At 55.1% G+C, this 27421-nt stretch overlaps 1 protein-coding gene across 9 annotated transcripts in view; it reads right to left on the reverse strand.

Annotated features, from left to right (window-relative positions):
* MYO9B (myosin IXB) overlaps positions 1-27421 on the reverse strand; it is a 92553-nt gene that overhangs the window by 59523 nt on the left and 5609 nt on the right. For 8 of the 9 annotated variants that reach the window (XR_009261042.1, XM_058727543.1, XM_058727541.1 and 5 more), the window contains exon 2: positions 11884-12779. Coding sequence is in view for 8 of the 9 variants with exons in the window: in XM_058727543.1 (XP_058583526.1) it covers positions 11884-12723 (840 nt within the window). In the remaining variant the exon portion in view is untranslated. Of the gene's footprint in view, positions 1-11883; positions 12780-19862; positions 21538-27421 lie in introns of those variants that run through there. The other variant, XM_058727538.1, reaches the window with a different exon arrangement.

Genomic DNA, 27421 nt, shown 5'->3' on the forward strand with positions numbered 1-27421 from the left:
TGGGAGGAGGACCCACACAGCCCCCGGCACCCTCAGCCAGAGCTCAGATGTGCTGGCTGTAAAAACACGCCCAGTGGCCCGTGGGACCCAGAGCGGGTGAGGAGGACAGCAAGAAGCCTGAGCAGAGTGCTAGGGTGGAGCCGGCCCTGCTGGACTTTACGGGACATCTGCAACCCAGCCTTCCTTTCCCGGCCCCCCCAAACCACTCTGAGACTCTACAGTTCTGCCTCCAACTCCGACGTGCGCATTTCCCCACCCCCACCCCCCACCCCCACCCCCCCAACGCCAACCTAGCTTCCAACACCCGCTGGGCCTCCTACAATTCAACTCAATTCTGATGCCGCTGACCCTGAGATAGCGTCACATCTCACGGGTTAAGGGCTCAGTCCCATAAAGGCTGCATCCTGCCCCCCTTCAGATGCCAACTGAAAGCCAGGTTGTTATCCACGCTTCTGACCAACTGGTTATCAGTCAGAAGTTCCTACAAATCCCTCTTTGGGTCTAATTAGTTTGCAAGAGTGATTCACGGAACTTGGGAAACCAGTTTACTCACTCCATTTCCAGTTTCTTGTAAAACGATGTAACTCAGGAATGGCCAGATGGAGGAGACGTACAGGGCAGGGTATGTGGGAAGGGGCGCAGAGCTCCCATGCCCTCTGGGTGTGCCACCCCCCAACCCCCAGCACATCCATGTGTTCACCAATCCAGAAGCTCTCTGAACTCCCTCCTTTTGGGTTTTTATGGGGGCTTCATAAAATACGTACGACTGATTAAATCACTGGCCACTGGTGACTGTTCTTTTTTTTTTAATGTTTATTTTGAGAGGGACAGCAAGAGAGTGTGTCTGCGCAGGAGGGGAAGGGGCAGAGAGGGAAAGAGAGAATCCCAAGCAGGCTCTGGTGCTGTCAGAGCAGAGCCCAACGTGGGGCTTGATCCCATGAACCACAAGATCATGACCCGAGCCCAAAATCAAGAGTTGGACACTTAACCAACTGAGTCACCCAAGCCGGTTTTGATTTCAACTTCCAGCTCCTCTCCCCTCCCCAAAGGCCAGGGGCACAGGGCTGAGGTTCCCACCCTTTAATCACAGGGCTGGCTCTCTTGGTAACCAGCCCCCATCCTTAGATGCCTTCCAAAAGCCACCTCGTTAACATAACACAACCGTATTATCCTTATCACTTAGGAAATTCTTAAGGTTTTAGCAGTTCTGTGCCAGGAACAGGAGGAAAACCAAATATATATTTCTTACTATAAATCATAACAATATCACAGACCACCCCCCACCCCCACCCCCACCCCCGCGGGTAGATGTTTATGAACACGTGCTTATACCTGGTGTGGATACAAATGCAGAAAAGATCTGAGCTGGTGATACCAGTTCACCAACGAGGGGAAGAATCTGGTTTCCTATATTTGGGTATGGGGAGCTGAGCAGAAGGTGAGAAGAGGGCATGAAGAAAGTTAACTGTGGAAAGTTCCGGAATGTTCCATGTGAACGTAGAGGTATGAGGGGTCAGCAAACCTCTCCTATAAAGGGCCAGGTGATAAACAGTTTTGGTTTTGTGGGCTATACTGTGTCTCTGTTGCAAAGGCTCTGCTCTGCCTTTGTGAAAGGCAGCGTGAAAGCTACCACAGACTTTAGGTAAATGAGGGAGCGTGGCTATGTGCCAATAAAACTTTATTTATAGAAACCGGCTCTGGCAGATTTAACTCGTGGGCTGGAGTTTGCCAATCCCTGGTATATACAAAAAGAAATTATACTTCAAATAAGGAAAATGATACTAATAACAAAAATGAAGCATTAGACGAAAAGAGCACAGACAAGCAAGCACCTGAACCAAAAGCAATCATAAAATGCGTCACAGTTTTGCCAAAACGGGGCAGATAACCACGCATGCTCCCCAGCAGCAAAAACCACCATGGTGGCCCTGGCTTGTTTCCTGTCGGGGAGACGCTTAAAAGAGACATAAGCCAAACCACAGCCAACACCTGCCATTATGTTCAGGAAGCCGCACCAGGAGGACAGGGGTGGAGGGGTGATAAAATTCCAGAGCTCTGGAAGCAGCACTAACCGCCTCGGGAAACTGCTCGTGTGCTTTCGTGAAGTTCCTCTGCAGGAACACATAGGGAGCGGGTGACTTCTCAGCTCTGGGGGGCCCCAGACTGGGCAGCTCCATTCTTCGGTATTGACAAGCAGCTCTTAAAATATCATTTTAAAATGTCACTCAGAGTCTGCCTGGAAGGCCAAACCCAAGTGCTTGAGCGGCGACAAAGCCACGAGATTTCTGGGCGTAGGGCAGGGGCGGGGGGGGGGGGGGCGGGTTGGGAGCAGTGACCCATTTGCTTGGCTCTGGCTGATCTCAGGGCAAGAAACAGCACCAGCCTCCGCTTTCCGGGAACGACCGAGAAAGCCAGCAGGAGATTGCTTCCCTGCCTGCCAGCCGCCCTCGGTGTTGGTGCTGAATATAGTTGGGTCGATGTGTAAGTACAACGACACAATGTTACCAAAATAACATCTGCAGCCATTTAGGCATGAAACGTCTGTGACACCGACAGTGCTCTTTGCACGCAATCAACCTAAAACTTATTCTCCACGGGGGCAATTCTGCCCTGCCAGGGGGACACTTCGTGAGGCCTGGACACATTTTGGGTTACCCTGACTGCCTTAGGGACTCCTACCAGCACGCGACGGCTGAGACCCGGGCCGCTGCTCGACATCCTGCAGTGCGTAGGATGGCCCTTCCAGCAGAGAGTGATCTGGCCCCAGGTCGGTGGCGTGCAGGCACAGTCTTTGTCGCTGCGTGTTTCTGTCTGCGAGGTCTGAAGCCGACCCCCCACGTGCCTTATTCATCCTCTTGTCCCCTGTGTGATCCGCCCTGCCTTGTCTCCCTCCTGCTCCGGGTTCTGGCTTCAGCTCCTACCTTACCTTCAGGCCACTCTACTGACCTGGCCCCCCCCACCCCAACTACTTCCCGAAACATCCTGAGGGAGGCCACACTGGGGACAGAAGCAGCCAGAGATTTGAGTCCTTGCTCTGTGGAGTTGCCCAGGGTGGGCCCACCTCCCTCACGGGCTCCCAGTACCTTGGCCTCCAGACCACACCGCACCTTCCCTCATTCTTGCACCACTGGATCTCCCTATGATGCCCATTTTCCCAAGATCCCACCCCTGGCTCTCCCTTTCTCTCCCCTGTTGATGGGTGACTCTGATGTTCGCATCTGTGACCTTCTAGCCACCCGGCCTTGAAGGTGGCTCAGGATAGCTCGAGCCTTGACTGCTGGCTGGGGTGTAGGGGATGACTTCTGGGAGATCTTAGTCTGCCCCCCTCCCCCCTGGCCAAGCTGCACGCCCATTCCAGCTCACCCCCAGCTCAGGAGTGTCTGGTGACTCCAGCCCAGGGCCCAAGGCGGCCTGTGTACCCAGACTTAGCCTGGACTTATCTGATCAGCATACTTCCTTCCAGAGTGTTCTATGCTGCTGCCCGAGACCCTCTCTCACCCAAGCCCCACCCCCTACCAGCTGCCAACCTTCCCCTCAACACACCAAAAGAACAAGCGGTCTTAGGACTGTCTGAAACACCTGCGTTCATGTAATGCAGACACAACCAGGCTTTTGGGCCCTGAGATCTGGGAACTGGATGGGCATCGGATAAAGACTCCCGGCCCAAACACTTCTCTTGCTGCAAATGCTCTGGCTCTCCTTTGTGGGTAGGCAACGCCAGCGACCTTCCTCCTTCCTCCCTATCCTGAGCCTCCTTCCTGCTGAGGCCCATGCCCTGAAGCGGGTCCCTGGAGGCCTGTCCTTGGCCACCCGCTCCTTTCTCAAACCCTCATTCCTCCTGGCAAGCCCAGCTCCCCCCGTGGCTAACACACAAAGGGTAGGGATGAGCGCCTGGCCAGGAGGCACCCCAGCTGGTCATCTGCTCTTGGCCTCTCTCCCTGTGCTGCGTGCTGGGTCATGCAACCGGACAAACCCGAAGGCCCAGCAAGCCCTGGGGTCAAGAGGTCTTTGTGCTGCTTGTGCTCAGGTCTGCCCTGGATGAAATACCCTGGATGGCAGTCCACACCAGCACCCAGCTCCAGGCAGCCCTGTGCGGCCGCTTCTGACCCCGTCCCATTCTGACACCTTGGCTCCGGGAGCCCAACAGCATGCATAAGTGCTCTCGTCTGCTTCCGGAGGCCTTGGGCAGCTTGCCCTATGTGTTCACTGCCCCTGTTCCTGAGCGCCAGCCTCTCTCTGACTGCCAGCCTCTTAGCAGGTGCAGCAGGCACACAGAGATGACAAACACAGACAGGCCGACCTAGGCGTGTCTACCTGTCCTACCCTGCCCTCCCAGGGGAGCCTGCACTTCCAGAGTAGGCTGCTGGCCAGGCTTTGCTTGCCTCCCGTCGGCATGGCTCCGTCAACCCTGAGAGTCTCCAGTGGGATCGCCTTCACGTGCGCCCCTCCCCTCTACCCTCCCGTCACTGATGGGGTAACGCTGGCCCGGCCGGGGAGGAAACCCAACTGCAGACTCAGCCGGTACAAAGGAACGGAGCCCCGAGGTAGCTGGTGAGGGAGAAACACAGTGCAGCCTCATCCGCAGGATGGAAGTGCTGCTCGGCCACAGAAAGGAACGAAGCACTGACTCACGCTACAAGGTGGGTGAACCTCGGAAACACCGTGCCGAGTGAAAGAAGCCAGACACAAAAGGCCACACGGTGTAGGATTCCATTTATAGGAAACGTCCAGAGCAGGCAGATCCATAGAGACGGAAAGCAGACTGGTGGTTGCCAGGGGCCGGGGCAGGGGATGGGGAATGGCTGCTCATGGTGTAACTTTTAGGGGGGATGGAAATGTTCTGGAACTAGATAGAGGTGGTGGCTGTTCAACACGGTGAATGTACTGAATAGTACCGAACTGTACACTTGAAACGGGTGAATTATGTCTCAATAAAGCGCTTAAATAGAAACCCTAACTGCAGGGGTGCCTGGGTGGCTCAGTCAGTTAAGCGTCTGACTCTTGATTTGGGCTCAGGTCACGATCTCACGGTTTGTGAGTTTGAGCCCCACATCCGGCTCTGCGCTGACAGAGGGGAGCCTGCTTGGGATTCTCTTGCTCTCTCTCTCTCAAAATAAATAAACTTAAAAAAAAAAAAAAAAAAAGAAACCCTAACTGCAGAGGCATACACCTGTTTCTGGAACCTTCTATCGGGGTCACCCTGGCTGAGTGGCTTCACCTGCCCTCACCACTGGGCTGGCCCATCCGTGCAATTGTGGGAATGAAGGATATAGTCTGGGCAGGTGTCCCTGAGAGCAAAGGGTAGGGAGGACGATGGCATGCAGTCCTGGGTGGACTGAACTGGTGCTAATGGATGGTAGAAGGAACAGACCCAGTAGTCCGGTGGGTGGAGGGGGGCTGGGAGCTGTCTGGAGTCACAGGAGACTGGGTTTGTGGGCCCCAAAGGGGGCTGGGGCTCAGGACCGAAGTGGGCATAGATGCCAGTCCCAGGACTGGCTCCTTCAGGGCCCCCGGAAGTGGGTGAGGGGCAGCAGTGAGCTCCAGGACCCCCTTGGTCCCACATCACGCTGAACCAGGTCACCGGCCTCCCATGGGTGTGCCAGATGGTTCAGGGTGTCACCATCTCTCAGCCAGGATCCTGTGTCTGCATGGGCCAGGCCGCGGTAGCCACATGAAGGTCCCGAACCCCAGCAAGCAGCGGCCTTTGGCTGCTTGGGAAAATGGCCTGGCCAGCAAGCATCCTTGTTTCATTTCTGCTTTCAAAATTAAAAGTCTGTGTGCATCAGCAAATGCTGGTGGCAACTGTCACAGTTCAGGAAAGATGAAGAGAGCCGCCTCAGCCCCTGATGCTGAGGTCTGTGGGCCCAGGGAGAGGAGCGTGCCTGGGCATGCTTCGTGGCCAGCTCAGTGGCCGACGCCTCAGTTGCCCGTGTCTAGAGTCGGCAGGTTCTCCGAGGGCACCCAGGGTGGGCAATGGACCCCAGCACACAGGAAGGAGGACCCCGGGCCACTCACTGCCCTAGTGAGCCTGCCTTCTGCACCTTCGGTGTTTCTTTCTTTTTTCCTACCTTCAGTACATCTGAGCCGAAACAACAGTCCTGCACAAATGTCACGCGTCTAGAGGCAGTTTGGGGGCCGGGCTGCAGGGGGGCAGAGCACGGCCGAGTGACATCGTGTGAAATGGTGACAATAAGTGACAGTAACAGTTAACTGCAGGGGCGGGCGGATCAGCTGATTGGAACCGGCTTTCCACAGTGCCCCCTTCCTGTTTTCTGGTCAGAGTTGCATAGCGAGGCTGCAACCCACAAGCGGGGGGAGCGGCCTGGCGACACCCAAACCTCAAAACAACTCAACTTCTCCCAAAGGCTACAGGACATGTCGATCTTTGGCCTTCTACAGCCCCTGGGGCTGAGGAAATCTCTCGTGAAGACAGAGACGTACCATGAACTCAGGCTCAGACTCAGGCCAGGTTCCAACCACGGTCCAGCCATGGCTGCCTGCGGTGTGGCCTGGGGAACCCAGACCGTAGCGGGTTGACTTGTGCCCCCTCAAAAGGCATGCCCGAGTCCTGATCCCTGGAGCCTGTGAAGGAGACCTTATTTGGAAATAGGGTTTCTGCAGATGTAATTAAAATAAGGATCTTGAGGTGAGATCATCCTGGGTTTGGGGTGGGTCCTAAATCCAGTGACAAGCATCCTTATACGAGGAAGTAAATTAGAGACACAGCGACACAGAGGGAAGAAGGCCATGTGAAGGCAGAGGCAGAGAACGGAGAGGTGCTACCACAAGCCAAGGAACACCAAAGGACTGTCGGTGGCCACCAGAGCCAGGAGAGGGCCAGGGACAGATTCTCCTTCAGAGCCTGCAGAAGGAACCCACCAAGCCCACAACCTGATGGTGGACTTCTGACCTCCGGGACTGTGACAGAATTAATTCCTGCTTGTTTTTTTTTTTTAATTTTTTTTTTTTCAACGTTTTTTATTTATTTTTGGGACAGAGAGAGACAGAGCATGAACGGGGGAGGGGCAGAGAGAGAGGGAGACACAGAATCGGAAACAGGCTCCAGGCTCCGAGCCATCGGCCCAGAGCCTGACGCGGGGCTCGAACTCACGGACCGCGAGATCGTGACCTGGCTGAAGTCGGACGCTTAACCGACTGCGCCACCCAGGCGCCCCAATTCCTGCTTGTTTTAAGCGCACCCCCCCCCCCCACCCCATCCCCACACCCCTGTTTGTGGCGCTTTGTGACGGCAGCCCCAGAACACTTGCACAGCAGCATGCCCCTCCGGGACCCTGTTTCCTCATCTTTAAAATGGGCAGAAGTGTTGTCAAGGACCCCAACGGATGGAAAGTGTACCCGAAGGCACAACAACAAATTATTCCTGTTATTAGAAAGTGACTCTTGGCGTTTTGCTCAGACTGGCTGGAACCTGTGAACAATTTCTCAACGGTCGGGGCTGGAAATAAACAGCTTGGTCTCATGGGATCCGGAGCTGTGACTCTGAGACAGTTGTTCTCATCTGGGGGATAATCTGCCCCCACGGGACACTTAGTAATGTCTGGGGACATTTTCGGTTGTCACATCTGGGGGGAGACGGTGCCAGTGGCATCTGGGGGGCAGAGGCCAGGAGCACCGCTCGACAGCCCGCAGCGCACAGGATGACCCCACCAGGCAATGACCTGGCCCCGGGCGCCGGTGGTGCTTTGGCCGAGAAAGCCCAGCTCTACACTACAACAATCTTGTCCCTTTCCAAACGGTCGCCCCAGGAAGCACGTTTATGGCCGTGACGTGGACTTGGCTCAAGCCTGTTTTGGAAGCCAGCGTGGGCACCGCCCTCCAGGAGCTCCTAACCGCTGGGGAAACTTGGCCTTGCTGGCTCACGCCGCCGAGGCTGGAGGGAGGCAGCAGGGCGGGGTCGGAGGCATCTGACTCATGAGGTGCAGACACCAGGCAAGGAGGGTGACTAACGGCCCTCGAAGAATGTGCCAGAATCCCTTGGGGCAACTGCAGGGGAAGAGCTCCCAGGACAACTGCTGCGCAAGGGCGGCCCTCAGAGAAGAAGGCACCGAGGCTGCCAGCTCTATGTCCAACAGGGGTTGCTGTGGGGGGGCCTGTCTCCTGACCCGTCCGTGTGCTGAGCCCCGTGGACGTAGCCTTCTTTGGAAACGGGGTCTTTGCTGACGTAATTAGTTAGGGTGAGGTCATCCTGGAGTCGGGTGGGCCCCAAATCCAACGACTGGTGTCTTTATCAGAAGGGACGGGCCATGTGACAACAGAGGCAGAGATTAGGGTGACGTGGCCACAAGCCAAGGAATGCTGGAGCCTCAGGCTCAGGAAGCTGGAAGAGGTGACAAAGGACCCTCTCCCAGAGCCTTAAACGGGGCCGGGCCCTGCGTGACGCCTTGCACTCAGACTTCCGTGAGAAATAGGCTTCCGTTGTTTTCAGCCACCCGGGTTTGCGGTAACTTGTTATGGCAGCCGCGGGACCTCACCCCGGTGCCGGGGATGGTCCTCAGTTAGAAAAGGAAATGGCACCGTGACGTCACTCCTGCCTCTTCACTGTGTTGCGTTGAGACCTCGGGGCTTGGCGTCCACACCGAGCACGGGCAGATCTACCTGCCTGCCCGGTTCAGTGAGGGGTAAATGCTGGATTTGGCCAATGCTGCGTCTGCCCTCTTGTTTACGTACTTAACTTCTAACATCGCCAGTGGCCTGCTCCATTCTACCTGGGACCGCAGAGCCAGGCACTGCTGCTTTGGCCTGGAGTGCCTGTCGTGGCCACGGACTATCGCCACGAGGCCACGGGATCACCGGGAGCTTCGCTGACGCTAAGTTCCGGAGCTGGGATGGAGCCAGACCGACCGATGGACGCCCTTCGTAGCTCCCCCGTCACACGATCCCTCCCTGCAGCACACAGGGTCCCAAACGATCTGCCCGTCACTCCCCTATCACCTCCCTGTCCTCACTGCCTCTTGCCCTGGCCCTTTCTTGTGCCCTCCAGGCCCCAACACGCCAGGCTCAGTCTAGCCTCCGAGGCTTTGTGCTGGCCGTGCCCTCCGTCTAGATGCCGTGTGGCTCACCTGACCTCCTTCTGGGCCCAGCTCAGCACCACCTCTCACCTCCTGTCCCCTTAACCCTTCTTCCTTGGGCATGCCTGCCGTCCTGGCTGGCACTCAGCTCACACACGAGGCCTGCTGTTTGTTTCGCTGCCTGCTGCCTCATTGCTGGGATGACCGCTCTGCGAGGGTAGGCTCTGTTGTCGATTTGGGCCACCACGCAGCCCAGTGCCTAGAACGGTGGCTGGCATGTGGCAGATGTGCGCGCAGAGTATTTGCAGAAGGAACAGATGATCCGAACAGAGGAGGCGACAACACGTGCAGGGTACACAGCTTTAAAAGGAAACACACGCGCTGTGGCTGATCCCTCAGTAGTTTTTAAAATGCCTGCATTGGGGCGCCTGGGTGGCGCAGTCGGTTAAGCGTCCGACTTCAGCCAGGTCACGATCTCGCGGTCCGTGAGTTCGAGCCCCGCGTCAGGCTCTGGGCTGATGGCTCGGAGCCTGGAGCCTGCTTCCGATTCTGTGTCTCCCTCTCTCTCTGCCCCTCCCCCGTTCATGCTCTGTCTCTCTCTGTCCAAAAATAAATAAAAAACGTTGAAAAAAAAAATAAATTAAAAAAAAAAAATAAATAAAACGCCTGCACAAAAAACGATGGCTGATCTCTATGTTACGTGTATAGGAGAAGAAACAGGCCGGCTATACGTGCTGGCACAGGGCCAGACTGTACAACCCCAAATAACTTCTTGCTGGTGATCTCGGACATCGTCAGGGAGGAAGAGGAACCGAAATGTGTTCGGCAGGCGTAGGCTAGATGCGCTGTCAGTGAATTTGCATGGCAGCAGAGTGGCTGTGTCAGGCCTTAGGCTTGGCGGGGAGGGAGGATCAACCAGAGGCTGGAGGTCAACACTTCAGGGTGGGTAGGCCCCCACCCCCCTACTCTGCGAAAGGAGGGTCTGGGGTCCTGTGGATGGACAGACTACAACACACCCAGATGGTGCGGTATCAGTCCGCAAGATGAAGAAACGAGCTCTTAAGCCACGAAGGAACCTCAAATGTGTGTTACTAAGTGAAAGAAGCTGGTCTGGAAAGGCTACGGCCAGTACGAATCCAACTCTATGGCATCCAGGAAAAGGCAAAGCTATGGAGCCAGGAAAGGGATCAGGGGCTGCCAGGGCTGGGGAGAGGGATGAGTAGGCCAGAGGACTTGAGGGCAGCGGAGTTACTCTGGATGACGGGGTACTGGCACATAGTTGGTGACGCTGTGCCTTTGTCCAAACCCACAGAATACGCAACACCAAGAGTGAACCCCAGTATAAATAATGGACTTGAGTTAATAATCGTATGTCAACACTGGCTCATCTACTACAACAAACGTAACATGCTAATGTAAGACTTTCATAACGGGGAAAGTGGGGCGCCTGGGTGGACGGTTAAGCGTCTGACTTCGGCTCAGGTCATGATCTCCCGGTTCAGGGGGTCGGGCCCCACGTCGGGCTCTGTGCCGACAGCTCAGGGCTCGGAGCCTGCTTCGGATTCTGTGTCTCCTTCCCTCTGCCCCTCCCCTGCTCATGCTCTGTTGCTCTCTGTCTCTCAAAATAAACTTAAAAAAAAATTTTTTTTTTTTTTTCCAATTACAAGAAAAAAATAACGGGGAAAGTGTGGAGAGTGAGGGGATAAGTGGGCATTCTCTGTACTGTCTGGCTCAGTATTTCTATAAACCCAAACGCTCTAAGAAATATAACTTACATCGTTATATTTAATGAAACTTAATTATTTAGAAACACTTAATCCTGACACAATCTACTTAGAGGAAAAAAGAGCAGAGCCCTGAACTCCAAACCCACAGGCACAGACCCCCGGGCCCATGTGTTGTCCCAGCCCTCACCGGGTGACAAAAGTTACACCGTGATCTGAGACACGGATGCATCGGGCACCAAAACCCCAAGAGTGACGGGTGCTGGGTGGTCCTTGCCACTGCCCCTGCATCCAGAGGGCTCAGTCACAATGATGCACCAACGGCTTCTGTGGGGTCTGGCCAATGGAGACATCGGATGGAGGGTGGAGGGGGCTTCCTCACCCACCGCCTTTATGGTGATGCCAGGAGGCCCCCTCTCTTGGCCTCACTGTCCCCTAGCCCCCCAGGCCCACACCCTGCCTTGCCGGTTTCCTTTTGAACACAGGCTCCATTGCCGAAAACACCCTGTCACGAACTGTTCAGTTTGGACACGCCGTCCTTTTCTTTCTGGAACTGGAGTATAGATCACGGCCCGCCCGGTAGAGATTAACAGTGTATTCATCAGGCCCTTTATTCCCTACAAGCTGATGCTTTGATATCAGGAGGCCTGGCCGGCCCTGAAGGCACTGCCCCTCCCCTAGGCTAGCTAATTCTTGAGAGCAAAGGACTCACCCGTGAGTGTGCCTCGCCTAGGCAAGCCAACCATGCCAGGGCCCATGCGGCCACCACTTCTGTTACCAGGGCCACCTTCCCCCGCCCTGATCACCCCGGGGGCCGAGTACCAGGCAAGCAGCGCAGCCCCTACCTCCCGGAGCCCCCCGAATTCTTCAGCCTGGCTAATTCTAAGCCTGCCCACCCTGGCTCCCCCGTTGCTTCCCGTGAAAACCACAACAGAGACCGTGCCCATGGTTTCCCCTCGCTCCAGCCCCGGTGCTTCCCGGCGTGGCCCCGCGTGGCCGGCCAACCCCCCCCCCCCCCCCGCCCCATTTCCAGGACACCCGGAGTATAAGAAACGGTCTTCTCCACGGCAGTGGTCCCAGCGCAGCTGGACGGGAGTAACACCCACGCGTTAGCAAGAGCGACACCTCACCTCCAGCACGGGGCCGGCGCCCAGGATGGTCCTCTCGACGCCGCTGGCGTAGCCCTTCTGGCTGAGCGCGGTGAGGCAGTGGATCAGGAAGTTGGTGCTCTGCGTCTTGCCCGAGCCGCTCTCGCCCGAGATCACGATGCACTGATTGACGTGCTTCCGGAGCATGGCGTAGTAGGCCACGTCGGCCAGCGCGAACACGTGCGGCTCCAGCTTGCCCAGCTGCTGGTTCTCGTACATCTTCACGTACTTGGGGTTGTAGATGGGGAGGAACTTGAAGGGATTGACGGCCACCAGGATGCTCCCCGCGTACGTGTAGATCTTCTGCTGTAGGAAGCGGTGCCTGAGGTTCTTCAGGAGGTTCTCCTCGGTCAGCTCGGGGAGGTTGCACAGGTCGTCAAAGTCCGCCTGCGGCCGGGGCAGGAGGCCGCGCTCCACGAGGCGCCGCGTGGCCGTGGCCTGGGACACCAGCTGCATGTGCACGTACTGGATGGTGCCGTCCGCGTTGCGCTCCTGCAGCAAGAAGTAGTAGCCGTCCTCCTGCGGGTGCTCGTCCTGGGCCCGCCGCGGCCACAGCAGCACGCGGTGCACGGGCGAGTCGTTGGCATCCAGCACCCACTCCTCCCCACCGGTCTCCTTCACCTCCACCAGCACGTAGCACTTGGTGCCATCCAGCTGGAGGCTGGCGATGGCATCCTGGATGACGTCGGACGTGGTGCTGTCCTTGGTGGCGGTCACGCGGCACGAGGCGTGGCTCTCGCTGGTGGCCAGCTGCGGGTAGATGTGCAGGTGGTAGGCCGCCTGCCCCCCGCGGCCGGAGCTGCCTGCCTCGTTCACACTCATCCTGCCGCTGGCCTGGCCTCAGCATGCCTCCCGGGCTCGGGGCGCGCGTCCTGGAGCTGGGAGGGAGAGGGTGGCACGGTCGTCAGAGCGGTTGTGGTGGTGGAGGGGGGGGGGGACACGCACACCCAACCCCCGGCCGACAGTCTCAGACCCGCGGCCGGGATGGACTTCCCTGCCCCTAACAGGGCTCTCTCGAAAAGCAAGAAGGGGGCGCCTGGGTGGGTCAGCCGGTTGGAACGTCCGTCCGACTCTGACTTGGGTCACGATCTCGTGGGTTCGTGAGTTCCGGCCCCGCATCCGGCTCGCTGAAGCTGTCAGCGCTGAGCCCGCTCTGGATCCTCTGTCCCCCTCTCTCTCTGCCCCTCCCTCCCCGGCTCGCAGTCTCTCCAAAAAAAAAAAAAAAAAAAAAAAAAAAAGGCAAGAAGGGTAGAAGAGCCTCTGTCTGTCCTTAACTGTGACCCCTGATCCAAGGTTTGTGACTCTTGCAGAGTGACATCACCAGATTCCCGCCCCCACCCCCCACCCCGTCCCCCAAGGTCAAACTCTTCCCCTGGAGTTTGCTTCATCCCGGCCCCTGTTCCTGCCCCCCACCCCGAGTCAGCATCTTAGACCCTCAAGTCCAATGGCCATAACTATCTCTCAGTTAAGCCCCTCTCGGCCCACATACTTCCTGGCCTCTCCCCTCTGATAGAACCTCCCCCAGAAGATCCCCAAGTTCCCCTGCGGGCCTTGGTTATGCCCCCAAAACACACGAGGGGCAGCAAGAGGCACGTTGGGTTGAGCAAGACTGAACCTGCCCCCAAACCTAGAGATTCCGAAACCCCACAGAGGAGGACTAAGGTGGGGAGAGCCCCCCAAAACTCATTTGAGAGAACTGCTCAGACTGCATTTGCTTCTAGAACCCACAACCTCACTCTAATCATGACAGTACCATCAGACACACCTAGGCAGATCAGGGGCATCCTACAAGCCACCTGGCCAGTCTTCCCCAAGACCGCCGAGGTCTTAAGCAACACAGAAAGACGGAGGAACCATCCAGACAGGAGGAGACTGGGGACATGTGGCAACCAGGTGCAGTGGGTTCCCTGGACGGGGTCCTCAACCAGAGAGAGGACATGAATGGAAGGACTGGTGACATCCACATAACATCAGGAGGTTGGTTAAAAGCTGTGTACCAACGTCCATTTCTTAGTGGTATAAACACGCCCCGATAATGTAAGATATTTACATTTGGGGAAGCTGGGGGAGGGGCATAGGGGGCTCTTGTACTGTCTCTGCAACTTTTCCGTAGATCTAAAATGACTCCAATAGAAAAAGTTTATTTAAAAAACAAAACGAAACCTCATTTGCTTCTTCGGACATCGCAGGAAAAAGAGACCATGCAGCCAACGCTGGCAACGGTTCACTTTGTGTCTTGGAGCGAGAGGCACGCACGCAGCATGGGTCACGGGTGGGCTCGGTGTGTGCCACGTGAGCGTAGCTGAGGATACAAAGATGAACCAGACCTTGGTTCAAAGCCCAGCGGGAGCAGCTGGTAGGCAAACAAATGTGAGTGCATCAGCCACGCCAGCGAGAAGGTACTATCCTCGAGAGCCAGAGAAGGCTTTAGCGGAGGGGCAACATCTAAGAGGGGTTCTGAAGGATGAAGAGGAGTTCGTTCGACAGGAAGGCAAAAAGAGGGAGAAGGGTATGGAAGGCCCGCCCCTTGGTTTTGGAAATAAAGTTTCATTGGAATGTAGTCCATTCGTTTACACATCATCTACGGTCGTTTTTGGTGTAACAATCAAACTGAATAGTTGTGAAAGCCTGTAACCTTGAGGCCCAGAAAGCCAAACATACTTATTTTCCAGTCCTTTACAGAAAAAGGTAACTGAAAACAACAACAACAACAACAACAAAAAAAAAAAAATAGAAAAGAAAAAGTTTGCTGACCTGTACCCTAGAAGGAAGCATGACTCAGTACCCTGAGCTTGAGGGCCCGCTGGAGGCTGAGATGATTCGGACTCTGGGAAACCAAGTCCTGCAGCATGTGGGCAGGGCAGGGGAAGGAGAGGCTAAACAAAACTATACATTACGAAGCTGTTACAATAGTTCACGTGGCCAGCTGTAGCTAGTGGCAACAGGTAGGAAGGTCTGGGGTGGGGGGAGGCGGGAATATTTATTTTTTTAAACTTTCTCCAAAATAAAGCAATTTTGGTGAAATTTTCTCCCAGTTTAACAAATGGCACGTGTACACTAACAAAACCTGGATTGTTCTTTTTTTTTTTTTTTAATTTTTTATTTTTGGGACAGAGAGAGACAGAGCATGAACGGGGGAGGGGCAGAGAGAGAGGGAGACACAGAATCGGAAACAGGCTCCAGGCTCCGAGCCATCAGGCCAGAGCCTGACGCGGGGCTCGAACTCACGGACCGCGAGATCGTGACCTGGCTGAAGTCGGACGCTTAACCGACTGCGCCACCCAGGCGCCCCAACCTGGATTGTTCTTTATGCGGTATGTAGATACCTGTGAACGTTTCTCCGTGTCATAAAATACACCTTGAAACTTTTTTTTTTTTTTTAAATTTGAGAGAGAGCGAGCGAGCAGGGGAAGGACAGAGGGAGAGAGAGAGAGAGAGAGAGAGAGAAAACACCTTAAGTAGGCCCTACGCTCACCGCAGAGCCTGCCACAGGGTTTGATCCCACAACCCTGGGAACCTCACCTGAGCCAAAATGAAGAGTCGGATGCTCAACCAACTGAGCCACCCAGGCGCCTGCAACATGATTTTTAATGATGTCGCTGTACATAGAGAAATTGTGAAGCATGTGATCCTTCTGTTACCAACGGGCAGCTGGTTTCTGATTTCCTGGACACACATCTTTATGCGTAACTCTGAGCATCTCCCTGGGATTGATGCATTTATGCAGGGTTAGCAGATAAATAGATACCAACATTGCTAAGGGTCTTCAAACAGCCACAGTATACTGCAGAGACTGTATTAGATTACGTGGCCCATCTAGTTTGGACCTCACGTGGCAATTTCTTTAGAAGTTAGTTATACAACTAGCATGTGACCCAGCAGTTCCCCTCCTAGCAGTCACTCAAGAGAAACGAAGCAGATTCCCCTAGAGGGACTGGACACGAATGTGCTTTGTGGCATCGTTTCTAAGAGCTCCAAACTGGAAACAACCCGAATGTTTATCGACCAGCGAATGGACGAACAAACCGGCCGCGCAACGAAACGCTACTCGGCCACGAGGCGGGACCAACCTCTAATCCTCGGAGCAGCATGGAACAACATGGAACAATCTCAGGATCTGTGTGCTGAGAGAAAGAAAGAAGACAACCAAAAAAAATACGCACAGACCCAACAGTTCCGCTCCTAGGTACAGACCTGGTGTTCAAAGAAACACTCGTACACGCACGTTCACGGCAGCACGATTCACAACAGCCGAAAGGTGGAAACGACCCAAGGGTCCAACAGCTGACGAGTGAACAGAATGTGGTCCATCCACACAGTGGAATACTACTCAGCCATAAAAAGGAACGAAGCCCTGATACATGCCACGATATGGATGAGCCTTGGAAACACTGTTGAAAGAAGCCAGACACGAAAGGCCGCACAGTGTATGATCCCATTTATTTTTATTTTATTTTTTTTGTGTGATCCCATTTAAATGAAACATCCAGAGCGGCAAATCCATCGAGGCAGGAAGCAGATCGGTGGTTGCCAGAGGCCGGAGGCAGACAGGTGGAGGGAAGAGGAAGTGACTGCTTAAAGGGGAGGGGGTTTCCTTTCAGGGAATGAAATTGTTCGGCAGCCAGAGAGAGGTGAAAGTTGCACAACACTGACGATATACTAACCACCGCTGAATTGTACACTTCAAAATGGTGAATTCTACGTTATGTGAATTTCACCTCTGTAAAGGTTTTTTTTTTTTTTTTTAAGGTTATTTATCTTTAATTTCTACAGCCAATGTGGGGCTCACACTCACAACCCCGAGATCAAGAGTCGTACGTTCTTCTGACTGAGCCAGTGAGGCGCCTGCAAATTCAATACAGTTGTAAAAAGAGTGTATACAGTATGATTCCACATATATATAATTCTAGAAAACGCAGACTATAGAGACAGAAAGTCGATCAGTGGCTGCTTGGGGGGGAGGGGGCAGGTTGGGACAACAAAGGAGCCCAGGGAGACTTTTGGGGTGATGAATGTGTTTACTATCTTGGTTGTGGTAGTGGGCTCATGAGTGTTTACATGTGCCACAACTCTCCAAATTGCATGCTTTAAAGAAGTATAGTTTACAGTATATCGGCTGCAGTTAATAAAGCTCTTTTTAAAATATATATATTGTTGCGGCCCCTGGCTGGCTCAGTCGGTTAGGTGTCCGACTTCGGCCCAGGTCATGATCTCACAGTTCGTGGGTTCGAGCCCCGTGTCGGGCTCTGTGCTGACAGCTCAGAGCCTGGAGCCTGCTTTGGATTTTGTGTCTCCCTCTCTCTGCCCCTCCCCTGCTCATACTCTGTCACTTTCTCTCCCAAAAATAAATAAAACATTAAAAAAATTAAAAAATAAAAAAAGGAAGGGCACCTTGGGTGGCTCAGTTGGTTAAGTGTCCAACTTCTGCTCAGGTCATGATCTCACAGTTTGTGGGTTCGAGCCCCGTGTCGGGCTCTGTGCTGACAGCTCAGAGCCTGCAGCCTGCTTCAGATTCTATCTCTCTCTTCCTCTCTGCCCCTCCCTAGCTCATGCTCTGTCTCTCTCTCTCAAAAACAAACATTAAAAAAAATTTTTTAAATATATATTATTATTTAAGTTTATTTATTTGGAGAGAGAGTGGGGGAGGGGCAGACGGAGAGAGAATCCCAAGCAGGCTCCACAGTGTCAGGTTGGAGCCCGACTCAGGGCTTGAACTCACAAACTGTGAGATCATGGCCTGAGCCAAGACTGAGTTGGGCGCTTAACCGAGAGCCACCCAGGGGCCCCAATAACGCTCTAAAAATTACGTGGATTACAAAGGAACCCAGTCCCCCAGGAAAGCATCTTTTCAAAACTTCTTGCTTTCTTTCCAAAACGTCCAACCCGTGAGCCCTGTCACGGAGTTCCTCGGATGCCACAGTGGACAAGGGGTAGGGAACCTGTGTCAGGTGTTCAGAGTGCCAGCTGCCCTCCTGGCTGTCCCCCGATTGCAGGACATTTACAGGCAGCACCGCGCCCGCTGCAGAAGGTGGAAAGTGTACGAGCTTCAGGTCGCGGGTGTGCACCTTAATCGCAGCCATGCGAACGCACACACGTGCTCATGAGCACACAACACGCACAGACACAGACACACATGAGCATGTACACTCTTCCATATGGACACACCCACACGCGTGCACACACACACCAAAGCACATGCACAAGCACGGACACACCCGCGTGCAGTTTCATACGAACACTCCTACACACACACACACACACACACACACACACACGCACAGAGCCAGGGCTTCAGGCACAGCTGGCCCCTTCTGGCACTTGTGCAGACACAGCTGATGTGTGCCACAACTTTGGGGGGGAGGTCCGGCTCACGGACTCGGGGCTCTGGACTGTCTCACGTCCAAGTGCAGGGATGTGGGTGGTGGAAAGGTCACACGGATGCACCTGCTTTCTCCTCCCAGCAGACACTGACCTAGGTGAGGAGGCATCAGAGCCCGCCGATGTCACCTCGCTCTTGCTCACGGGCCTCCCTGCCTTGCCCTGGAGAGGGTCTGGTCAAAGCCAGAATGGGCTAAGGGTCGCATGGCCGGCTGCCCTCAGTGCCACCCCTTGTCCTCCAGAGCCAGTCAATCACCAGGTGCCGTCAGAGCCCCACAGGGGATGTTTGTAGCCCTGGGCCCCTTGGTGTGGGGAGCAGAAGACAACCGCATGCTCAGAGACTGGGGGCCATGCGGGCAGTCACAGGACCAGCTGATGTGTGCTCCACCCCTCCAGGCCAGGAGGAAGGAGATAAGACTCGCTCAGGGTAGCTGCTGACCACCAGGGCTGCAAGGAGGGGAGGGGTAGACAATGAGTAGGGGAGCGCGGGACAGATAGCATCTGGGGCCCCTTGCAGGAGTCCCCACAGGGCCCACCTGCCCCACGCAGGCCCACCACATCCACGTCCTGGGAAACTCCTCTGCCTTGGACCTGTCTTGGGGCCCTCCCTGTCCAGCTTGGCCTCACCTGGCCCTTTTCCCCAAGGAGCCCGCACTCTCCTTCCCCCCCTGCCCCTTCCCCGGTCATCTGGGGCAGGACCCTCCCATTGAAATGGCTCATGTGCCTGAAAACCAAAGACACTAATAAACCCTTTTCCAGCTTAGGGAAAAGCCTGGTTGCCTCCTCACTTCCACGTGACTTGGAGCCAGCCCTTCCTACTCCCACCTGTCCCTCAAGCCACCATCCCCCCCATCCCCCCACTGTAAAAATCGCAGTGCCTCTCCCCAAAGATGCCACCGAGCTCCCACCAGTCACATCGGCTGGCCACTGACTTCTCCTGGTTCTGCTCGCTTGCTCTGCAGCCCCCGGGGATGGAGGCATCACCTGCACCTGCTCTTGTGCAGGGGACCCCCCGCCCAGGCTCTGCCCCCTGGGGCCCGTCCACTCTGCTGCATGCTCCTAGGGGCTACACTCCACCCCCAGCCCACCACAGCCACCTCTCCTGGGCCCCAAACAGCCAGAAGGCTTGTTCTCTACTCCCCCCCCACCCCCACCCCCACATCCTCCCTGACCACATCCTGACTGCTGTCACCATGTCCCCAGAACTGTCCTCTTCTCACCAGCCAATCAGGAGGAACCCCCTGGCAGCACTGGTCTAGGTGTGCGTGTCCCAGCACAGAGTCCCTCGAAGGCACCCCACGGCCAGCCCTCAGAGCCCCTGGTCATCGGGCCTGATTCAACATGGCCACCTGTTGGTTTCTGGAAACACTCCAGCCACTGCCCACCCAACCAGAACCTTGCAGGGCTTCTCCAGGCCAATCAGGGACACGCTGCCCGAAGCCCCTGACCCCCAGCAAAAAGCCTAGTTCTCCTGGCCTGGGCTGTTTTCCTGTGAGACACTAGCCCCGCCTTCACTGCAGGCCTGGAGGGCCAGCCACCCACCCGCTCCCAGGCACCTTGCCCCCTCTTTCCCTCATCTGTACCTCAGATGAGGGGCTCGCCCCACCCCGGGGGGCTGTCCTTGTCCCCTCAGGTCAGAAGGCTCCTTGAGCCCCTCCACCGGCTCTAGGATGGCTCTGCTCTCAGGGCAAAATCTCAGGGTGCACTGTGTCCCCAACAAAAGAAGCACAGACCCAGAGTTCCCTTGTTCCTCCACGTGCTGTATCATTTCCCCTACAACACCGCGCTGGTCGGATTCGCTCTGCGTTCTCGCTTCGACGACCCCCGATCCGATCCATTCTGCCCCAGCGACTTCCCGAGAGCCTCACCCAGGCGAGAGTACGGGTATGGGGTAATACGAGGGTGCTTGCCTCACAGCTTCCTCGCTGGCACCAAGTGTTAATATTTTTCTCAACCCACAGGCATCAGTGGGCACAAAAGAGCATCTTGTCATTGACATTCCTTCGGCTGTCAGGCGGGGCTTCAAAAAAAATTTTGTGTCGTGAGCAACTATTTTTCTGTTTCTGTTAAGTTGTTCACGTCCTTTGTCCATTTTGTTTGTTGTTGTTGTTGTTGTTGTTGTTGTTTTCCTCCTGCTCATTGCTTTGGAACAGCTCTTTGTATAGGAAGGGTATTGATGGTTTGTCAGGGTCAAGGGCACTTGGCTTCCACTTCCGGTGTTTTGGGGATACAAATGTTGTATTTTCCAGGCAGTGGATCTGTGGCTCATTTCTTTCATGTCTGTTGCCTCGTCCTCTCCCAGGTCTGATTAACATGGAATCGTACTTTTTGTCTGTACCCCTCTCCTTCCCTGGACTTATTCTTTACGTTGAAACTCTCATCCATCTGGAAATTATTTGGGTGGTGTGGGAGTTTTCCTACGGCCGCTGTGATAAAATACTACAGGCGAGATGGTTTAAAACAACAGAAATTCATTGTCTCACGTTTCTGGAGGAGTCCAAAATCAAGGTGTTGGCAGGCAGGGCTGGCTCCTTCTGGAAGCTCTGAGGGAGAATCCTTCCCATGCTTTCCCCCCAGCTTCTGGCAGCTTCTGCCAACTCTTAGCGTTCCTTGGCTTGTACGTGCGTCACTCTGATCTCCTCATCCATCATCACGTGGTCCTTTCCTGTCTCTGCGTCCTCTCCTCTTCTTCTAGAGATGCTGGTTACTGGATTCAAGATGAGTTCATCCTGAAACCTTTAACTTATTATATCTGCCAAGATCTTATTTCCCATCAAGGTCACGTTCTGAGAGGTCCCAGGTGGATATGAATTTGTGGGGGACACAAGTCAACCCAGAATAGTGTGGGAGGTGAAATGGGGATCCAGATGATCTCTTTCCTTAAAGAATCCTCTCCCTTGGCCAGGGAGTCTCTTTAGTTTGTTAAATACAGTATATGAATTGTTTGACATGCGTGGGTCTGCTTCCGGGCTGTCGATGCCTGTGAGGTGCCATGTTGTTTTGATGAACACAGCTCCAAGGGACATTCTTAAATGATGACATCTCTCTTGGAGGGGGTAGGCCATTTTCTCTGGCTTCTGATCGCACCTTCCTCATGGAGTCTTAATGGAGCCTGAGATCTGGAAGTTGGTCACACTGTGGCTTGAAGGTCCTGGTCGCAAGTGGATATGAAACCTGTGCCCCAAGAATCTCCAGCCTGTGCCCAGAACGAAAAGAAGTACGTCTGGGGCTGAGGGAGGGGGAACGGCTCAGCCAACCGGCGACCGCAGGCTGCAGCTACGCTGGGGGCAGCAGGTCCTGAAAACTCGCGTGTTCACCCTTACTCTGAACCGTAACGCCGTTCTACCCTCCAGGTGATGCTCACTGAAGCACTCGCAAGTGTGAGAAGGGGGAAGTGAGACCCATCTCTCCGCACTGATTCGATCTGTCTACCCGGGGCCTTCCCGGGAGAGATGTGCCCTCATCACCGGATGGAAATCGAGCTGCCAGGTGAGAAAACTGGCCCCTGGAAGAGCCAAATGGTGGAAGCAAAATGCCCGTCGAAGCATGAGTGGAGAAATAAAATGCGGTCTATTCACCCGGTGGAATATTACTCAGCCATAAACAGGAACAAGCATTGGCAGGCACTACAACGTGGGTGGGCCTTAAGAACGTCGCGCTCAGTGAAAGCAGCCAGACACAAAAGGCCACACGCTGTGAGATTCCGTCTACGTGAAATGTCCAGAACAGGCAAACCCACAGAGACAGCAGAAGGCAGAGCGGCAGTTGCCAGGGGCCAAGGGAGGGATGCTTCCTTCCGGGGGAGACGGAAATGGTCCACGACTAGACAGAGGTGGGGGTTGCACGACACGTCCACTCGACGTAGCTAACGCGAATCCTCATGTTACGTGCACTTTACCACAGTTAAGAGAGATTCCTGCTGAAAAACCCGAGCCGTGGAAAATTCAAGGGCTTTGCAAACACCACACGGGGTATACTTTCTGCACTGTGAAAAGACGTGGACCTCAATTCAGGGCCTTTCTCTTATGTTCTTGGAGGAAGGAGGTGCAGGCAAAGTGGTGGGGGGGGGGCACACAACCAAAACTCAGGCCCTGATTGGGGGCGGGGGGAGTGGGACAAATGTGAATGAGCTGCTCTCAAGGCCCGGCCAAGGCCCCGTGCTCAAAAATGCAAGGTTCTGCCTATCAGCTTGGCGAATAATTCGGAATTTGCTGGAAAATAAGGCGGACAGGGCCTCCAGAAAGTGTAGTGTAGCTGCTTCGTTTATATAAGGCCATAATTTGCAGCCACATGTTTATCAGATGAAATCACTCTCCAGCTAAAAGGAGAAGGCCAGCATTACAGCAGGATCATTTAGGAAACGCCACTTAACAACTCTGGGTGCCTCCATTTTCCAATGCTCGCTTCCTGGAGCCTGTGGAGGCTTTTTAAGAAGAGATGATCACGTGAAATTATCTTCAAGATGGACACGCTGAGAAACAGGCACAAACTGAGCATGTTTCTCAGGTGTGGCGGCTCGGAGCTGGAGGATGGCTTAAGGTTTACGTAGGGGTGATGCGGCCACAAGCCGAGGAACGCCAGGAAGCTTCCAGAGGCTGGAAGAGGCAGGGAAGGAAGGATCCCCCTGTCCCCCTGGCCTCTGGATCCTTTGGAGGAAGCAGGTCCCCACTGATGTCTGGATTCTGGACTTCTGGACTCCAGAACTTCAAGAGAATAAATTCCTTAATTTTTTTAAATGTTTATTTATTTTTGAGAGAGAGAGACAGAGACAGAGACTAAGCAGGGGAAGGATAGAGAGTGACTCAGAATCTGAAGCAGGCTGCAGGCTCTGAGCTGTCAGCACAGAGCCCAACGCGGGGCTCGAACCCATGAACGTGAGATCATGACCTGAGCCGAAGTAGGACGCTTAACTGACTGGGCCACCCACGCACCCCATTAATTTTTTTTTAATGTTTATTCATTTTTGAGAGACGGAGCATGAGTGGGGGAGAGGCAGAGAGAGTGACTCAGAATCTGAAGCAGGCTGCAAGCTCTGAGCTGTCAGCACAGAGCCCAACGCGGGGCTCGAACCCACAAACTGTGAGATCATGACCTGAGCCGAAGTCAGACGCTTAACTGACTGAGCCACCCAGGCAGCCCAAGAGAATACATTTCTATTCTTTAAGCCACTGGGTTTGTGGTACCTCAGTTTACGGCAGCCCCAGAACACGAATCCAGGTGCCCAGGGCAGAAGATACCAGATGCTCCGAGCAAGGCCCTGATCCAGAAGGACCACTGCCTTTCTTCCGTATGCTCTGAATACCCCCTCCCCGGCACCCCCCCAGAAACCCATCCCAAATGCTCTCTCACAACTGTCCCTTTCTTCCCTAAGTCCTGTGCTCCAACCTTCCAGTCTGGACCAACCGGTCTGAGCCCTGGAGAGAGCCCCTCCCTCAGGCATATGCTGGGCCAGCATGTTCTATTCTATTGGTTCAGCTGCCCTCGGGGCTGACACAGGCTGTTTGCTCTCCCTGGGGTCTGTGACTACCTCTCCCACCCCCTCTGAAAAAGAACAGGCTGTCTTTTTCCAATGTCCCGCTCGTCAACAAGTGTTTCTCCAGATGTGGATATGCAGAGGTGAAGGAGGCCAAAGGGATCTGGCCTTTAGGGAGGCTGATGACAAACCAACCTATGAGCAAAGAGGCATTTCCAACAGGGAGAGCTCTCGGGAAAGGAAAAATCCCGCGTGGTATTACACCGGTGGTTCTCACCCAAGGGCAATGCTGCACTGCCCCAGCGGACACGTGCGTCTCCGATTGGAGGCTGGAGACGTTTTGGTCGCCACCACTGGGGGAGGGGGGAGGTACCAGGGCATGTGGTGGATGGAGGCCAGGGATGCCGCTCAACATCCTACCGTGTACAGGATGGCCCCCACCGTGAAGAATGATCCGGCCCCCGGACATCAGCAGTGCGGCCACGGGGACAGAAACTGACCAGGACAGGGTAGTCATCCTGGATGAACCAGGAGGCAGAGAAGCACTCATCGGAGATGGTTGCTGATGCCTGTGCAGTGGGAGGGGGCACACGGACTGAGCTCCTGGGGAGGGCCGCCTAGGCGAGGGCGGTGAGCGCCAAGGGCAGGGGCAGCTGGGGCTGGTCTCAGAACAAGGAGACCAGTGTGGCCAGCAGGGCTGAGGCTGGAGGGGGAAGGGCTGAGGTCAGGAAGGTCAGATCCCGCAGGGCCTTGCGAACGTGGGACGGGACGGATGGAGTTTCAATTTTCATGCAAGTCTGATGGGGAGCCTGGCTGGTTGGAAGCAGTGAGAACCAGGACAAGAGTGACATCTGGAAGGGGTCAGCTAGGCTGTATGTGGCAGGTGGACTGTGGGATGGGGGCGGGGGGGGGGGGCGGAGTTGCTGGTCCACAGCTCCACCAGGTGTCTGGGGCTAGGAGGGAGGGGATTGCTGGTGGCTGTGGTCGGGCCATAGCCTGACACAGGACAGTTCCGGTTACAGGGGGAAGTAAGACAGGCTTTCAAGGTCCTGTGGGGACCCGCGCTTCAGATCCTTCCCTGCTGACCAGTGGGCTCCCTAAATGGAGACTCGGAAGGCTCCCAGGGAAGAAGGCTGAGATGGGCCGAAGAGACCCCTTTGGGGGACCCTCTCCAAAACACACAGTCCCCCTGCCGCCATGCCCAGGCAGAAACACACAAAAGCCCTGCTTGAGACCTTGGCTGAGAGGCTCCTGGAAAAGGAGGGGCCGCACCCTGCCCCACTCTGCTCTTAAAGGCAGTCTGGATCCTCACGGACCTCAGGCGGGGCTCGAGGGGCTTCTGTGCCAGCCCCTCAAAAGGGACAGAGTGGGCCCACTCCTCGGCCTAAGTGCCCCGTATGGGTCAGCCACTTGGGCCCGTGGGAATCCCCCGCCTCGGGGCCAAGTCCCTGTGGAGCCCCCTGTCGCAGTGGGGACACTTGGCCTGGGGAGCAAGTCCTGCCCCACTGGTGGCCCACAGAGCCATTAGCCTCCGGGAACCTGGAACAAAGCAGCTCCTCACTTAACCTCTCCAAAGACTCAGACGAGCTGTTGCTGTCCCCTCAAAATCCACATCGCCTGCCACCAGGAGCCCTGCTTGGGTCTGGTTTCTTCAACGACACACCCCCTTCGACTCGATCCTTCCGGCGGCCCACTGGTTTTCGCTTCAAAATGGCATTTTGTTCTGATAAAACTCTTCCTTTGAACACGACTTACTGGTGTAGAATCCACATATCACGCGGCTCACGCGTTGGGAGCGCCTGGGACAGCAGTCTGTACTATGGTCAGACGCCTGCCATCACCACCCCATCCGCTTCAGAACATTCCCACCCGAGAGAGAGACCACGGATCCTTTGTCCTGCCAACAAGACCCTCGAGCCCCATCCTTGTTTTCTGTTCCCCTGGAACTGGCTTCGTTACTGATCAGCAACCACACTGGCCCCTCCCTATGTGTGGCTGCAGGGCGGGCAGCCTCCAGAGTCGCCTCCTCTCCTCCACCTGTGACCCAGGGCCTCGTGGCCTTCATCTGGGCAAGGGCTCCTCCTGGTCACAAAGTCCATCCCCTGGCCCAGTTTCTGCCGTGATGATCCTGGTTACACTTCTGGACCCAGTGAGATGTCCCAGGCAGCCCACAGCCCAGGGTTTTGCCTTGTCAGCATCTTTGGTGACAGCCCCCAACTGGCTCCCCTCCCAGCCTATCTACGCATCACCACAGGGCAGGGGCAAAGGTGTCCCTGTGGGCCAGTCACAGGTTTGACACACAGTGTCTCAGCCACCTCTTCTTGTCCTGGAGCTCAGCATTCTTTCAGACCCTCCTCTCTCCCAGGCCAACTGTGGCCCCGGGGGACATCTGGCAATGACAGGAGACATACCTTTGTGATTGTTCCCACCCGGGGAAGGGGGAGCTACTGGCATCCAGGGGGGTAGAGACCAGGGATGCTGCCCGGTACCCTACAAGGCACAGAACAGTCCCCAGCACAGAGAATGACCCGGCCCTACATGTCAGCAGTGCTGAGGTCAAGAAACACTGTGTTCATCAGTTGGAAAAAAATATTGATTTAGGTCCCTAACTCATAGACACACCAGAATAAATTCCTGGGGACTTAGATGGTACAAGCCAGGGTGATCCCTCCTAAGGATCGCTTTTTGCTGAATGATTTTCAGATCTTCCAGAAACTTTTTTTGTCCAATTATCTATGGCAACGGACTGGTCCCAAAGTCATTTTGGTTCAGCAACAGAGTCGTTTTTAGATCCCCCTCCCGTGACCATGGCAACAACGGGGCCAGATTCCCTCCTGGCATCTGTGAGATACCTCCTCTCTCCCTCCCCACTTGGTGCATTTACATGAACGCAGCATCCTAGGACCTCTATTAATTAACTGAAATTAATTAATGTGTTAATTTTTTTTTTTTGAGAGAGAGAGATAGAGAGTGAGCCAGGGAGGGGCAGAGAGAGAGGGAGACAAATCCCAAGATGTGGGCCTCAAACTCGCGAACCGTGAGATCACGACCTGAGGCGAAATCAAGAGTAGATGCTTAACCGACTGAGCCACCCAGGCGCCCCTAGTAACATAATGACAGAACACGAAGTCTCCTAGACTCCACAGAACCCCTAAACCAATGGTTCTCATTCTGGGGTTGACTTTTCTCTGAGGGGACACCTGGCAATATGTGGAAACATTTTAGCTTATCACGACTCGGGGGGTGGGAGGGTTGCTACGCATCCAGTGGGTGGACAGACCAGGGATGCTGTTCAACACGCACGGGACAGTCCCCACCGCAGAGAAGGACCCAGCTCAGGTGTCCCCAATACCGAGGCTGAGAAACTGTGCTTTAAATAAGAGCAAAGTTCACACACTTTGGGGTGTCCCCAGGGCCTCCCAGGCACAGCAGACATCAGCAAGATTCCAAGCCCAAGGTCACCTACTGCACAATATTCAGAACGAGGGAGCGAGAGCGAGCCGGCCTTGTCGGGGGACCACATCAGCTGCGGGGGCCTACGGACACCTGCTCCAGCCAGTTCAGGCTCCTTTCTCTACCTGACACCCCATCCCTAAGCTTCCGTGCCTTCATCTTGGCTCCCTGCTAAGCCAGCAGGCAGACTCCTCGGGGACCACCTAGGGGAGACAC

The sequence above is a fragment of the Neofelis nebulosa genome, chromosome 4 (assembly GCF_028018385.1).
Source record: "Neofelis nebulosa isolate mNeoNeb1 chromosome 4, mNeoNeb1.pri, whole genome shotgun sequence".
NCBI classification, from domain to species: Eukaryota; Metazoa; Chordata; class Mammalia; order Carnivora; family Felidae; genus Neofelis; species Neofelis nebulosa.